General features: G+C 47.2%; 1 protein-coding gene across 1 annotated transcript in view; it reads left to right on the top strand.

The window, feature by feature from the left end:
- The first annotated feature begins 474 nt into the window (after window positions 1-474).
- The window catches only part of LOC144104885 (isobutyryl-CoA dehydrogenase, mitochondrial-like), a 28,348-nt gene continuing 12,304 nt past the window's right edge, over window positions 475-16,518 (top strand). The window contains exons 1-3 of the mRNA XM_077638117.1: window positions 475-658; window positions 12,699-12,799; window positions 13,644-13,813. Of these exons, the coding sequence (XP_077494243.1) occupies window positions 550-658; window positions 12,699-12,799; window positions 13,644-13,813 (380 nt within the window). The 5' untranslated portion in view covers window positions 475-549. The remainder of the gene's footprint in view (window positions 659-12,698; window positions 12,800-13,643; window positions 13,814-16,518) is intronic.

Here is a 16,518-nt window from a genome sequence, read left to right as displayed (position 1 = left end):
TCGGCCTCACATGCTCTCGGAAAAGGTGCGATATCTGCAAGACAACGCGCTTATGAAGCCGTTCATAAGCTTCTGGATGTGCAGCAAGGACCTGACTTCACGTTGTGTGCTTGTGCATGTAATTGAGGCTGTTTACTCGTAGCGGCAATTTAAACAATGCAGGTGAAAACCCCGCATAGTATTGCCATAGAGAATTCGAACTCTCAGCGAAACCTTGAAGTTCGCTCAGCAGAAGTTCGCCCGGACGTGGCCTGACAACCGTCGAGATCTTGTAGTAGTGACTCCGGCTACCTTAAAAGTGTCTGGATCGGCCCTAAGACACCTCCAAAAATACCGTTCAGGCTGGGGAACATGAACATGGAAAAATACGAGTTTTTCAGGACCGCTGAGCGATAGTCTCTTGCGTTGCCCAATAGATGGCGGCACCATCGCCCCAACTTCGTATAAAAATCGCGTGCGCTCTTCGAGCGGCTCTACTTGAAAATCGCGAACTACAGTGACTCCGCACTATAACATTGGTCTGCAGCGGACGCCCGAGGATATCTAAAGATGGGGCTTTTTAGCAGAGCGCTTAGGAGTCGCCAGTTTTCCACCTTGCTTCGGGCACAATTTGCATTGCATAAATGCGCTACCCGCAAAGCGTCAACTGCTCTGGACGGTACGTACAAAATGTTGCCGACCTGTGTCACATGTCTTCGCTTGTATCGCGTGCCTACCCTCATGACATGCTTCCGAGTGCGCACAATTGCTTCTGCGATTCCGCTGTGGCATACAATACCGCAATGCTAGATGTAAAAAAAAATAATAATAATAAATGATGAGGCGATACTTTCTGACACTGCACCAGCTGTAAAAAAAAAAAAAACTTAAGATGTCATTTTATGCTTTTTGCTCACTTTGCATGTGTATAACCATACTATCCTTCTCTCCAAATGCGGTAAAATGGGAGAAGTGAAATAATGTGCGTATTGTCGGAGAGAGCAAGATATGCGCGATAGGCCAGCAGTAAACTTCCACTCACTGCACCTTGTGCGTTCGTCGGGTGATTTGTTATCTTCGTTAGTGCTCCAATCTCTATTCACTGCCTCTCTCTTGCTCATCATTTATTTTTCATTTATTTATTTTTCATTAATTTATTTCCGTTGGGCCTCTGTCGACTATAGTAATTCTCTCGAAAGCAGTGAAAGGAGCCTTGACAAGCTGAAGCACTCGCAATAAAATAATAGGTGCAATAGTAAACCCCACAGTGGAAAACTGTTCTGAAATTCACGCATAAATCCCTAGCAAACTGTCAACGCCTAAAGAAAAAAAAAGGGGGGGGGGAGGGGGGATAGTTACTTTTTGAGGGCCTGCCAGTTGGAAAACGTGCGATAAAGCCCCACGCATAATTTATGGCGCGACGGTGAATTCTGGCCTAAAGTCACTTAATATGCAACCTGTGAGCTCGGTTCTCGAGAATAATTCGCGCAAGGCTTTACTAAATTACCCGCGACAAGTAATTAATGTACCCCACACGCGACAAGAGCAATTGAATGGGTTATCGACTTGCTTTTGAATTTAATATAATAGCTAGCAAACATCAATAATGTAAGACGCGCCGATGGGAAATATCTTAGATGAATCGTGCCTGTATTTTTCGCGCATCGAAGTAAATGTTCAGTAATGTCGCTGCGCGGCGTGCCTAACGTTTTCCTTGAGCGCGGGGAGCATTATAGTCCGGGTGCTTTCCTTTCGTGGCCATTTAGCGCAGAGCAAAAGAAACTCGCGGACTAGTTTAATTCTTCCACTACTGCGTGCCCTATCCTACCATTCGTTACAAGCTGACGTAGTGCGTACTCGTCCACTGAACCGCTCACAACGAAAGGCCTCTGGCCCGCCATTAAAAGAGCGCAGATGTGTTTATTTTTTTTCCGTTACCGACTCTTTTTAACACAAAGCTATATAGCGAAAGCCAGAGAGTATATATTATTATATCACTATGCTGGATTTCGCTGCGTGCTAGCCCAAATAGATAGACAGCCTTTGCTAGCGCAGACTCGATCAATCATTTATGTCTGCACCTGTCGAAATCGCTAGAAGTGCTCGTCAGGGAGTTGGAATGCATATTTGTGATAAAAGTTTTTGTGCGTCCTCACAGAAGTGTGATGTAAGATTAAAAGAATAGTGGAGCTTAAGAACTGCGTAGCCCAGTACCGCTATCTAGAGCCGCCAACGACGCATACGCTTGCAAGGCCAGTGCGTCCGCGCCTGGGCCCTCGGGGCAGGCCAACTGCGCATGCGCTGCTGGCCGCTGGTGGTCGCGGTACAAGGTAACGCTATGCTAAAGCTCTCCATAATCTGTGGCTGCAGATTTAGCAAGGGGCGCGGCGGGTTTCTTTTTATCGAGGTCAATAATGTCGGAACGAACAACGGAAGATCGTAATTAAGTGTTTTATTCTGAAGTTAGTCAGGCTGTCACAGCCTCGCCTTACTAAACGAACTTATAAATATCGACTTAAATGCGCGCTTATCGTAACATGGAAACCCTGACGTTGAACTCTAGAAGCGCTCTGCCCCAATTCGTGCAGTTTTTTCCCCTCTGAAAATTTGTAATAACAACGCGTATACAGACGGGCACGTCAATTAACCGAGTTGTTTCTGAGAAGTTCTGTTATTTCTCATTGTATAGTAGTAGTACTATTTGGGGCAGTACAGCTGATCTATCAGGAGCGAATTCATAGCCTCCTGTCGACGAATTCCCTGTCCGGGGCCCGGCGTGCACGTTCTTTTCTTTCTCTGTGCCCAGTTTTCGCATGCATTCAGGGCCGGCATGCAAGGTGCGTCACGCGAGCGCTGTCCTGGCAGCTTTTCGTTCATTGTGAAGGAATCGGAGAAAGAAATCGTTACCTCCGCATATATGCTTGCTAATGTACCCAGCCTGGTGAAAATCTGGTTTGTGGAACAATTCCCAGTTGGTTCGAACTGATATAGCACCTGGGTCCAGTAGGAATCAAGTGGGAATAATTGTATAAACGAGTTGGACTGGTTAGGATTTTCACCATGCATGCACATTAAAAAGCCGTTATAAAAATTTTTGTTAGCGCCGCTTAATTCTGAGAAATCGGCATGTCGCCACTTAATTAGCACTTGGCCCATTTTCCGCAGCTGGACCGAGTGCCGTCCAACTCGGAGACCTCGAGCCAGCTCGACTGTCCAGATGCAGTAAAGAAATTTTATTTAAAATCGTCTCCCTAGATATTTTTCCCTCGACAGGTGTCAGAAACTTGTTGCGCGCTGGCTGGTAGCCGAACATTCGAGCCACCTTCATTTTTTTTTTTTCCTACACAGCATATGCTCATAGTGACGCCAAACATTTTGACTCGAAAGCGCTGGCTACTGAGAACTCGTCGACATTAAACTTTGTGTGCAAACTTCGTGCAGCAATAAGTACTGGGAGTGCAAACAATTCGCGACGCTGAAGTCTTCGAAGAAAGCTTTCGCCTTCGTCTATTCGATTGACGCATATTCCGCCTAGAGCGCTCACGCGTTGTTCTGCGATAACACGAAGGGAGCGCCCAAAATGCGATCGCTCGCGTTTTTTTTTTTTTTTTCGACGCGCTCCTTCCCCTCTCCCGCTGACCGCCAGCCTGTCTGACCAATTTGTCTGACCGCTCTGCCGTTGCGAGGGCGCGCAGCAGTCTGGCAACGCCGCTCCCCCACCGTTCGTAAGAGCAGCACAAGGTTGCCCAGAGCTTTGTAGGATCATAGTCCTTCAAAAGCATCGCTGGACTATGGTAGGATGCAACATGTTCCGCGGTTCTGCCTGTGTATATAAACAATATTTGTCGCTACTAATTAACTGCTCATGTTTCGTTAAATGTTCGCATAATTGCGCGCATCCTCGCTGCTGCCAGAAAGCTCGAACGATATAAGTGACGAGATTTTTTAATCTCGGTTTTGCAGCCACTGCCGATAACGCGCGCGTATCGCCTCGCTGCTCGCATCGTTTGGCTCTGTGCCCAGAATTGCTGGGCTGCGCGTCCAAGTTTCAGAGCTTCCTGCAACTGTAGCCGGGTGATTTTATTTGTACGAATACAAGCGTCGAATTGCGCGGGGTCGCAGTGTAACAATCGGGCAGAAGCTAATCGCGCATTAAAAAAAAATGAAAAAGGCCATTTGGGGGGGCTGCACTAGCTTCATCTGCTGCTGAACATCCCCTGGTCGCGCGCACCATCCAGGGGCGGTTGAGATATATTTGTAATGTTTTTAAAGTTATGATTCAGACATAATAATGTTTGGAAGACTATATTGAAACAATATTTATTTGAAATTTGGAACTAATGCTTATGGTAGGACATAAAGCATTATTTTATTGTTTAACAGTACAATCACAATTAATAGACGACATTATAATCATGTTTACTTCGAATTTTAATCTACTGTTCTAGATGTAACATATAATGCTATTTGTTAATTTCTAACATTAATGTAACTTTTCAAGTAGAGAGATAACGTTACTGCAACTCACATACTGTATTTATACCATCTTTCAAATGTTCGGTGATAGTAATTACGAATATTAGTAATTAATTTTAATCATGTCCACCATGTGTACTTCGCACGTCACTGAACGTGTTCATTTTTTTTTTTTAATGTCGTTCCCTCTGTCGGGCTGTGACAAGGGAAGAAACTGTGGCATGTACTACCTAGCTTAAGCTTGTCATAAACACAACACATTATTAGCACATCAAAATATTTTATAAGCGCATTCGTAATTATTGGGAAGGTTCATGGTAGAAAATTAATTCATACTTCATACGCTCATCAGTAAGCAGACATGCATTTCCAATGCATTTTCTTTTGCTTAACAAATGCCTTCTCAGTATTTTTAATGAGAAAAATCCTTAATATAAGTTTACTCCATTCTTCCATTTTTCGGGCCGTTAGGAAGTACTTCAAAGCACCAACTCTGGAAATTGTTATGCAACTGTTATGCTCATTTGCTACTTCGTTGTTATGTGCGACAAGATGTCGTGCTAGCGTCCGCTCCTAGAGGCTAGGAAAGTGGCACAATCGTCTACGTCCGCCTAAGTCCACACGCATAAGCGTGCATGTGTGTGTGTGTGGGGTGGGGGGGGGGGGGGGTATTTTTTTTTTGGCAACTTCAAGCACACCACATTAAAAAGGCTGGTTCACATGTTCACTCCTCTCATGGAAAGGCACATATACATGCTTAAGCGCATGTCCTGCGAAAATGTTCGCAATATAAGCTACAGAATGTTCATGCATCCGTTCAAATAGCCTAGTATGCATTTAAGTTAGTTCCTTTCTGACTTGCGTTACCTTGCTGCACATGGGCTGCAATTATGATCCGGGGAATGTGCATGCATGCCTTGACCTGCGCACACGCTGCGTGGTCGTGAGCCGGCGCTTATTCGGTTTCACGTGCATTGTCCCTCGAGAGCTGCCGCAACCCAAGCTTTGTGCCGGGAGTGTGCGAGTCATGTATAGACGCGAAAGCACATGCTCGGCTGGAACGGGGGAAGACAAGGACATACTCGCCGCTTGTCTTCTCCTGTGTTCCACGCGCTCGCGTGTATTCTGCAGTTCGAATGGATCACCAGATGGCCCAGAAATCAACTATGTTAATCTACAAGCAATACCCACGCCAGCACTAGCCCATACTAAAATTCTCAATCTGGGGACTTCACGACAAATGGTGGGCTGACCACAACAGAGGCCGCGCCAAGATCCAAGTGGGATCACCTGGTTGGAACACTCGAGCGCCGTTATATTCGTACCTACCCTTTAAGTAATGCACCTCAGTGGGTCTTGGAGGTAATGGTAGGGACATTTAGCTTAGCACGTGCCGCCAGTACAGGCCAGGAGTTTGCGCAGCTGGCCGGCACCTGGCGCCCTCAAGGCGATCTGCGCATGAACACTGAAGGCGCGCGTTACGCGATAGGTGGTAGCGGTACGCGCACTGTGCTAAAACTCTCGAGTATTAAATTAAACCGCTGCATAGCGTGTGCTCACGTCGACCAACATCGCAGCGCCGGATCTTATTGCACGATGTCACCCAGCAGAAACGTTCCAGTTAAAACCTTTTCAGAAAACAACAGCCTCAAAAAGAGCGAAAACTTCAGGAATTACTTTTCCAAAGCCCGAGATAAGTCTTGGCACCAGATAAGACTCGCCAAAATGGAGACTTGCATGCATAAGCGTTTTGCTATCACAGACGCTGACATGAAGTGTGGCAGAATTGTTATCATATGTACGACCAGCTCTTCTTGCACGTGAATTGCACGTGACACCAATGATGACAAGTGCGCAGTCCTGTACGGGCCTGCGTGCATGTGTCGCCTGCATCGGGGCAAGGCGTAAAGTATAGAAGTGACGCGGACTGGACGTCCGTTGACACTGAACTGAGGGTTTTACTGATTATTATTACATACGTGAAAAGACTGCATCTCAAGAATAAAATTAATTATACGAATATAAAGGCAAGACTTGGCCCCCACGGTGGCTCAGTGGTTATGGCGCTCGGCTGCTGGCCCGAAAGACGCGGGTTCGATCCCGGCCGCGGCGGTCGAATTTCGATGGAGGCGAAGTTCTAGAGGCCCGCGTACAGCGCGATGTCAGTGCACGTTAAAGAACCCCAGGTGGTCGAAATTTCCGGAGTCCTCCACTACGGCGTCTCTCATAGCCTGAGCCGCTTTGGAGCGAGCGTAAAACCTTCATAAACTAAACTAATCAAGACAAGCCCTGGAGCCCCTGTGAGTACGACGTGGGCAGTTAAAACCGGGGCAGCCCCTCTATTGTCAGTGGACATTTGTAATCAATTTAGGCTTCTTTAATAGACGACAAAAACATGCTTTGGTGCTCGCGTTCATGTGAAGCACGTGCAAAAAACGCAGTGCACGCAGGAAATGACCAGCGCAAGGAGGCTGCGTCTGTGTGCCTTCTTTTTCTGTACCCGCCCCTCTGCGCTACGTATTTCGTGTTGCAAATGCACCAAGATGCCCAATTATCCACTCCTGCTCACTTCAGCGCTGTTTGGGACGCACGGGGCATCCTATGTGGGGCGGCCGCACTAGGCTGGGCGTGGGACCGATCACTGGAGCCCACGTAGGCTGCAAATGGGACTATAGTTAGCAGACCAGACGCGGGGTTCCTGCAGTGGTCCGACGTGGGCTGTTTGCATTTGTGCAACCATATCCAGGGAGTGTGATGGCGATCACTTCGTATTAAAGGCCACTGCAGTCTCCGACGTTTTCTTGATCGGTATGTGCGCATGCGAAGAATCAACGACCCACACATATATTCACAGACGTGTAGACGCACAAATGGTAAGCTTGGAGATGCATCAAGGCAAATAAGAATGAATCTGATGTTACTGACGTGCAGGTAATGCTACAACTCACAAGGAAGCGATGCAGGCAACAGAAGTTGGGAAAGTTTAAATACTAGGCCAATGTCCCGATGGTGGAGCAGGATTGTAGTAATCAAGTGATTACTCATTAGCATCCATCCAAACGTATCCATAAAACTACGAAGGGAAACTTTAGTTTTCAAAAAAAATTCTGTTTCTGTGAAAGCTGCGTAGCAGAAAAATTAGTCCTGGTCATCCCGGGACATAGCCGTATGTCTGTGCCATACCTGCCAACTCTTCCGATTTTTCAGTAAAATGTACGAATTTTGACCCGTATTACGATTTTACGAATCTTGCCTGAAGTATTACGGAATCTAAAATTTATTTGCGATAAACGTTTAAAATTCTGTAAAAAAAAAGCACTGTTGCCGGTGGTAACCTTCCGCCGCCACGAAGAGGGATATGTATAGCATTTGCGAAATGAGCAGCACCTGGAATACTGTAGAGTAAAACTTCGTCAATTCGAATTAAATAACCCTTTATTCCTACTCCTCAGCCTCGGTCAATTCAGACAATCCGCGCTGCCGTCACAGTCCTGCCGAACGTAAGACTGTGGCGACGGGTGCTCGTTTACTCGGACGCCCAGGGGCTGGCATCGGCCAATTCTGACGGGCTCCCAAACAGTGGTGCCGTGTCGCGCTATGATGACGTGCACGACTAACCGATCGCCCAAACATTCGTGCCCAGGCCTGAACTGCATGTTACATCTCTTATCGGCGCCCCTCTAACATGCGCGCAACTGCAGGTGTTTTCAGGTTCGGCAGGCCCCCGCCGGTAGGCCGATAGTCTGGCCGCGTAGTTTCGCTTTTGGAGCTTCGCCGCCAGCCCGAAGCGTCGGCGGCTATCGGCTCCGCTTATCAGTCAGCCGAGTTATGCCCCGTTTAGAACGACGATTGCATAGTCGCGGACATTTTTGTATGCTTGTTTGTTTGTCGAGAGCATCTTAAAGGGCCACAGAAAGGGGTGTTTGAGCTTGGCTTTAAAATGTTTGCACTGTGTAGAGTTCAGGCCACCGAGCGTTCATGCCGCATACGAGACATCAAAAGCGAGCGGAAAATTTACAATAAATTTTTAAAAATTCCCGCTTTCGCACCTCGCGGCGACGCGCGGTGCCGGGCTTTTGAGCGAAAACCTGGCTGACGACGTCTCGTCTTGCAAATGACGTCAGCAGCTGGGGGTTATCATTGTTTCACAGCGCCAAATTCTTTCCGACGTCACGCGCTACCACGGCCGCGGCCACTCCGCGCGCCATAGAGTTTCTGCGGCGCTGCACCTGAACCTCCATGGGCGCGCAAAACATCATGGGGCGATGAGCTACCTGGTTCGGGACAGTAGTTTTTTTTTTTTTTTAGGGACATAGAATGGCGTTACTTAAGATGTCCCAATCCGTATCCACGGCGCGCTCCGCGCGCGTACGACTTCGGCGTAAAAGTAGTGCGCAAAAGCCATAGTAGCAAAAACGCAACAGCACTCGACGCCAATAAAAGGTTTTGTTTTTCTAAATGCTGTGGGAAAACCTTTTAAAATGTTAGTGACATTTTTTTCAAAAACATTTCTTTTTAAAAATGCGCCTGTTGAGCAAGAAATGTTGGCTTTTGTGGTCCGCTATGCTTGGCCAATAGGAGAGCAAGCCATCGCTTATTTTGAGGAAACTTTATATTTACATGCTTTTCTGCTCTTTTGTTGCACTTTATAGACATATTTAAGGATAGGACATTCTTGATTATCGAACGATGTTTGTTTTTTCATTATTTTTTGGCCAAAAGTTGTAGTTCTGCAGTCGGTAGCTCTCCGCCCCATGATGCTTAGAGCGCCCATGGTGGCTCAGAGGATCTCGAGGAAGCTCCATGCAAACTCCCATAGACGGGCACCAGCTTTCCCTCTAGTTAATAGTAAGAAACTCTATGCCGCGCGCACCACAGCCGGCGGAGGTAGGGCGGGGCCGAGTGAGTGGGGCCGGCGGAGCGCCGCCGTTTTGGCGCGCGAGAGGAGAGGGAAAGGCGCGAAGACGCGGAAGTTCAAATTTCGTCTGCATATAACTCAGCTTCCACAAAACGCATTAAAATAATTCTTGCTGGGGGACAATTGTGAACCGTCGTCTTTTAACATCCCAGACATATCGCACTTTTATTGAGACCCCCTTTCTGGGTCCGTTTAATGGCCGCTGCCGCAAGACTGAAACAACTGTGAGCGGCCCTCAATTCAGACCGCGTGATACTTGCGTCCTTCCAGCGTGCTGAAATTCCGCGCTCGTCACGTGCTGTTCGCAGTTTATGCGTTTCCTCACGTGCGACGCCACGTGTGAAGAAGCTTCAGCGCTATCGCGTGTCGTGGACTGGCGACAAAACGCGACGTTTAAGAAAATGTGTGCTGGCTTGGCTACCCCCCCCCCTCCCCCCCCTCCTGTCACCAAGGTTTTACGAATTTGAAACCCTGAGGTTGGCAGGTATGCTGTGCTTGCATGGATACAAAACAGAAATATCTTGGAATAATTTTGTTCTAAAATTAAGCGGAGTGCTCAGATATTATATGTTGTGTCAGCGGTACTATGAATTCTATGGCCATGTAACACTGACTATAGGCTTGCAGCTTACACATCGCTGCAGGTTAGATCCCAGCCACAGCGGTCGAATTGTGATAGAGGCGAAATTCTAGAGGCCCGTGTACTGTGTGATGTCAGTGCAAAGGTGGTAGAAATTTTCGGAGCCCTTCACTACAGCGTCTCTCATAGCCTGAGTCGCTTTGGGACGTTAAATGCCATAAACCATAAACCACATCGCTGCAGGTCCATCGCAAACTTGTCACACCACATCGAAGATCTGCAGAAGAAAGGCCTAATGTGCCTACAACAGACAGATATCTGCCACTGAACTCGGAGCCTCATCTAGCATCAGTTAATGAGGAATTACAGTGCCTTCAAATTATGTTAACATCGTAAAGTGAAACAAACATGTTATCCGACAGTAACATGTAGTTTAATAGACCGTTATCGCCTTCAAATGATGTTCATCATCGTGAGGTGCAGTCTAGCAGATCAAGACAGAAAAACAGCAAGCACATGGAAACAATTGTAGTGTTACAGATAAAAATTTATGAATGCCTGCCGCTTTTCAGTTTTCTCTAAAACAATGCTGAGTGCAAAGCCCTTCTAAAGAGATCGGCAGTACGTCCGAGGTCGAACCTTCTTATCCGCTGTGAGAGATTATTCGTTACAAAGAGAATTATTTTCCTCATTTTACTCTTTTCGTTCTATCTGTCTGCAAAATTCAATTGTTGAAATGTGCACTTATACTGGCCGTGATGTCACCCACCGCATTACGCACGTATGTATTTTTTTTTTCAGTATTGCCACATTTGTCAAATGCTTGTAGCTGTCATATGTCAGTGATTTCATTACGGAGGTGCTGTTTTTTTTTGTTGCTGTTACAGTTGTCTGATGCTGAGCTTGTGCCTGTTCATTCACAGCTACGTATTGCGCACCTTTACTGCGAAAACAGTGCTAGTACCCCCCTCCTCCGTCAATCTGATACCTGTTGAATTGAAGCTTCCACTCTTCAGAAACGTCACCCACCAGCCACCTCCCCACCCCCATCGCATCCCCCAGCTAAGGGACTGCCCACCTTCACCCGCCAAAAGAGCCACCACCACCACCTATTCACCCAACTCTACCCACACAGGCGGCACCCACCACCCTACACAAGGCTTCCACTCACTAATAGCCCGCGCAGGAGCAGAACGAGAACGCGACGGCGCAATCGAATTCAGACGCAGTGAGAAAAACCAGGAAAACCAGCTGCCATCCAGAAGCACCATGCACTAACCACTTGCTTACCCGCTCCCCCCTCCCTCACTTAGCTAGGGGGCTGCCCATCCACCCCCACCTGCTTTCACCCTCCAGAAATATTATGCCGCGTGTGTGAAGTCTCAGCTTAGAGTAAAAGCATCAAAGTAATCATCGAGGGCAAATTAATATGTTTTTGCCTATTTGTCGCGTCAGATGTATGATCGTCCCTTAATTTTTTTATTTCACTTCTAGTACATATTTGCAGTGTTTTGACATTCAATCAGTTTAATTCTACATTATGCAGTCGTGCGTGTGCCACCTAGGCGGCAGTGTATTGACTAAATAGAACAGTAATGAAGATTAACAGCACGAGAGAGACAACTTCCAAGCACTCGGAAGACTTAGCGCCGGCTTGATACCGAGACGGAAACGGCCGCCAAGGTCGCGCGTTCGTATACGTCACTGCTGGGGGCAAGCCTCGACTTAGGTTGGCGCCAGTGTTTCAGCGCGCCAGTTGAACTGTGATGTCATTGTCTGATGACAATGAGAAAGCTGTCACACACAAAAGCAGTAAGCCACCTTTTTAGAGTTCTTGGATACTTTTGGCTTCTGGTAAAGACATAGATGCACCGGCAGCATGCAGGTATTGAAGAGGAGTTCGAGAAGTGTGTTGTGAAAAATTTCTTGAAAAGGTCCTCAGCTCAACATGTACGAGCAACGTCGCACTCTTTGAAGTGCCACTAAGGGCTAATTAAAGTTGTCTTATATCAGTTACAGCGCTCTAATGGAAAAGTGGCTAGTCCACTGAAAACGGAGCTTTTATTTACCCTCTGTAAAAGTGCTAACGCCAAAACTAGGAGATGTAGCAGAGTGCGACTTTATGTATGTGCATACAAACCGAGAATTGAAACAAAAACCACCACAGTGACATAAACAAACAAAGGTTTGTTACATTAAACGACACAATTTCACAATACAACACGCAAAGTGGCGACAATAGCTTTTACTGCATACAAACAACAGGTATTGTCTCACACACCGTTTTAACACTCTACTGTTACTTCGTAGTGCAAATGACTTCCATTGGGCAGTCATGGAATCCTAATCTACTCGACGTTGTCATCAGTCACGAGTTAAAATTGAGTGCCGGGAAAATAAACTTAATTTCTAGCTTCAAATTTCTCACCAATAAATACGTCTTTGGTTGTCAAATAAACGCCAACACAGCCACAAAAAGACAAACAATCGAATCTTATTGAGAACGAAAATTGGTCGCAGTCACCCTCAGCGCCTCTTTAACGCCACCAAGCGGCCTTTGATTGTCACAGCGGTGAGCTCATGTTCCTGTTCTTGAGATGCCGCAGCACCATGGCAGGGTCACAGGACATCCAACTTAGTTAAGCTTGGTGCCCTGTGTGGAGCGGAAACTCAGAAGCAGCTCCTGTCTCGCGAATGTCTAGGCATTATTTTAATTACCTTCCTCTTTATTTTCTCCACCTGCAGCCACCATAGGACTCAGTGAAGAACAGATCCAGATGCAGAAAACCGCCTCCGACTTCGCTGAAAAAGAATTTCTTCCATATATGCAAGAATGGGACGAAAAGGTGTGTCTGAATGTTTAGTCAATAATTTGAACTTATTTAATTAGCATGCACTAGAAGCTCTTTCTCTAATCATAGTGACCACAAACAATGTGGTTTTACCTCCACTCGTGGAACCTGCAACACTGATTTCCTTCTAAAAAGCAGTATCACTTTAATAGGTACACACTGTGTACACAACAATCCACAGTCATGGATTTCCACTGAGGAGGCGGCTCCACTAGCCCTTTATTCATTTCCTTGGGAGTCCTAAAATATCGTGAAACGGGAAGCAAGAAACGGGATGTGAGGAAAGGAAAGGCGAAGCAACTGCCTCACTTCTCAGTGGGCACAGAAGGAATGAAGGATGGAGTGAAAGAAGAAACAGAGAAAGCAGCGCCGTAGTGGAGGGCTTCGACCACCGGGGGGTCTTTAACGTGCACTGACATCAAAAAGCGGATGCTGCGGCAAGGATTCGATCCCACGTCCTCGCGCTCATGCCGAACGCCTCAGCCACTGAGACACCGCTGCAGTATTCAAAACCTGGAGCTATGCAGAACAAAAAACAATTTTCCCAACCTCACTATTATTTATTAACTACATAAAACTTTCCTGTTTGACTCGGTAGGAAGAATCTTTTTCACAGTGAGAATGGGGTTATGGGCCCTTCCTTCCCTGACGGTGCGGTGGAGGTGTGCACCGAAAACTGAGACAGTTAGTGTATCTTTCCATTCCCCGCAAGCGATCTTCATTCAGCACTACCCTTCGAGCACGTTGCTCGCAGAAGTAACATGCAGAGCGGGATGCGCTCTGGCCAGGCCCGCTCCTTTGTTGGGGGATAACAGATATATGCTCGCTGGCGTCGCAGGAGATCTTCCCTGTGGAGGCGATGCGCAAGGCGGGCGAGCTGGGCTTCGGAGGCGTGTACATATCCGACGAGTACGGAGGGGCCGGCCTTAGCAGGCTTGACGCCTCCGTCATCTTCGAAGCTCTCGCCAAGGGATGCGTCAGCACCACCGCCTACATCACAGTGCATCAGTGAGTACTGCACCCTAGCATTGCCGCGGCTTGTTTTCCTCAGAGTTCTGCTCCAAGAACAGACCCTGTGTAGCTACTTTTTTTTTCTTTTTTGCTTATAACCGTGTGCGCAGGGTGACGACAGAACTAGAGAAAATACACTCCAGTGTGCTTTATAGTACAATATGTCATTTCTCATGTCCACATTTTCAGGTGACTTGTAAGGCCAATCTCACGACAAACATTTCTGTTGCTGTAAGCATCTTTATTGGCCCAGACAGAAAAAAAAAAAATTGCCTGCTATGTCAGCTGGGCGTACCGAGGCTTTCTGAGCTTGAGGCCAGTGTACTCGGGAAAGAGATCCTTTCCCGGGCTGTCATTCAATCTGCAGAAATGAAGCAGGTACTTCCACCAGCAGTGTATACGTCACAGCGGTTGTGCTTCATTTTTACAGCTGTTAGATGTACACAGTCGAGGCGAAATATATAGAATCTGGATATTTAGATATCGAACACACAAATTTGGATATTTCAGGATATTCGAATTATAGGTTATATCACACACGCACAATTATCCTCTTGAAAACCATTTGTAGAAGTATAGGGAAGTCGAGCTCTTTATCGAACTGAAATGACGCTGGTTGTTCGATACATACCGAAATGTGCGCCGGGTCCCTGCAAGTGGCGCTTATCGAACACTTTCCGCGCTCATCGGCTGTTTGGCCTTGGGCACCTGCTGGGAGCGCCGTGAAATCGCGACAATTGAACTCGAGCAGAGGGCCTTCGGTCTCTTCTGCTCATTCTCCACGTCACATCGCTGTAATGTGGCGAAGACAATCGAAAGCCTTGCAATAGCCCTGGCGTGGACCTCTTCGCTGTCAAAGGCGATGCGGAAGAAAACTGTACCTTAATTTCAATGCACGATCATTTTATTTATAGCGTACTCGTAACAGGATTGGATGTGTTATGCTAGGATAGATCTAAAACACCGTTTGCAGCGGCTTCAATATGACTCGAAGACACAAGGCGCAAGAGTGGACAGGACGAACGAAGAAGGAACACGGACACTTCAGCTGTAGTTTATTGCACGAGCTCGCCTTTTATAGCAAGGTGCAAGAAAAAGAGCAAACAAACAAAACACAGGCATGACTGTGACGTGTCGATATCAGTTCACATGCTCGGCCAATTACACAAGCTCTTTTTCTGTCAACGATACAGAGGGGTGCTCACGCATACCTCACTGGCTTCTTTTTTAGGAAGGGTTCAACTATTTCTCTGGTGTCCGTTTCTTTATGACAGAAATTGACAGAATAAGAGCTTGTGTATTTGGCCGAGCGTGTGAACTGATATCGACACAGCTATCGTCACAGTTATGCCTGTGTTTTGTTTGTTTGCTTCATTCCTTGCACCTTGCTATAAAAGGCGAGCGCGTGCAATAAACTACAGCTGCAGTAAGCGCCTTGTCCGTGTTCCTTCTTCGTTCGTCCTGTCCACTCTTGCTCCTTGAGTCTTCGAGTCATGCACCAACTCGCCCAACAGTCGATTCTTCTGGTCTTCAATACGAAGCAATTTAGACCTAGCAAGCGGTACGCTAGCACACCAGCAGGCGGCACGTTGCGGCAGCAAGCGCTTCACTAGCGTGGATGGAATACATTCTCACTTCTAGGTTACGAATAGACTCATCTAGTGCCATTTTTAAATGTCGAATTATTGATATACTGAACCAATTTCTCGATCCCCTTCGGATTCGATATACCCGGGTTCGAATACGTACATAGGAGTAAAGCAACTCATCAGGCTTGTCTTCCCCACGCACTTATGCTACAAGCCTTCGCAGTCCGTCAAGTTTACTATTTTACAGTTGAACCTCGTTATAACGTAGTCGAATGGGCTCCGCGATTTCTTCGATTTCGTTATAGCCGTTGCTTCGTTATAGCGGTATGCGACCATTTGGGCTTACCTAGCAATAGCGGCATAGCTGGCGTTTAGTGTGTCGCCAGTAGGAGGCGTTGCGGGAGCCTTCAGCACGCGCACCAACGTCCACCACGAGGTCGAATAAACGTACGCCAACTGCCTTGCCAACGAGCGCCCATTTCTACCGCGATCCGCATGGGCTTCAGGGGCTGGGAAACAGGGACGAATGTCGTAGAGGACAGGGAAAGACTTATTCAGAGTCTTCAGAGAATATTTAGCTCCGTCTTCCAGGTGCTGAAGCCGATACGAGCCACTGCAAAAGAGGGCGCGCGACGGCAATTTTTTCATGAGCAGCCGTTTGGGTTGGTTCCACCGCACAGCTAACGTGCACCTGCACCAGAACACTTCACCACACGACAGGAGTCATCAGCATCATCATCAGCCTGACAACGCCCATTGCAGTGCAAAGGCCTCTCCCATGTCTCTCCAATTAATCCTGTCCTTTAATTTACCAGCTGCGCCCACCCTGCGCCTGCAAACTTCTTAATCTCATCCGCCCACATAACTTTCTGCCGCTCCCTGCTAAGCTTGCCTTCTCTTGAATTCCACTCCGGTGCCCTTAATGACCAGCCGTTATTTTGGCTTAGCATTACATGCCCTGCCCAAGCCCATTTCTTGCTCTTGATTTCGAATAGGATGTCACTAACCCATGTTTGTTCACTCACCCACTCTGCCCGCTTCCGGTACAACAGGAGTGCTTGTAGCGAATGCATATACAAGACCGAAGAGTTTGGAGAAAGAATTCCAATGATA

The sequence above is a fragment of the Amblyomma americanum genome, chromosome 9, assembly GCF_052857255.1.
Source record: "Amblyomma americanum isolate KBUSLIRL-KWMA chromosome 9, ASM5285725v1, whole genome shotgun sequence".
NCBI lineage: Eukaryota > Metazoa > Arthropoda > Arachnida > Ixodida > Ixodidae > Amblyomma > Amblyomma americanum.
This window is presented reverse-complemented; position numbering and strand designations above follow the sequence as displayed.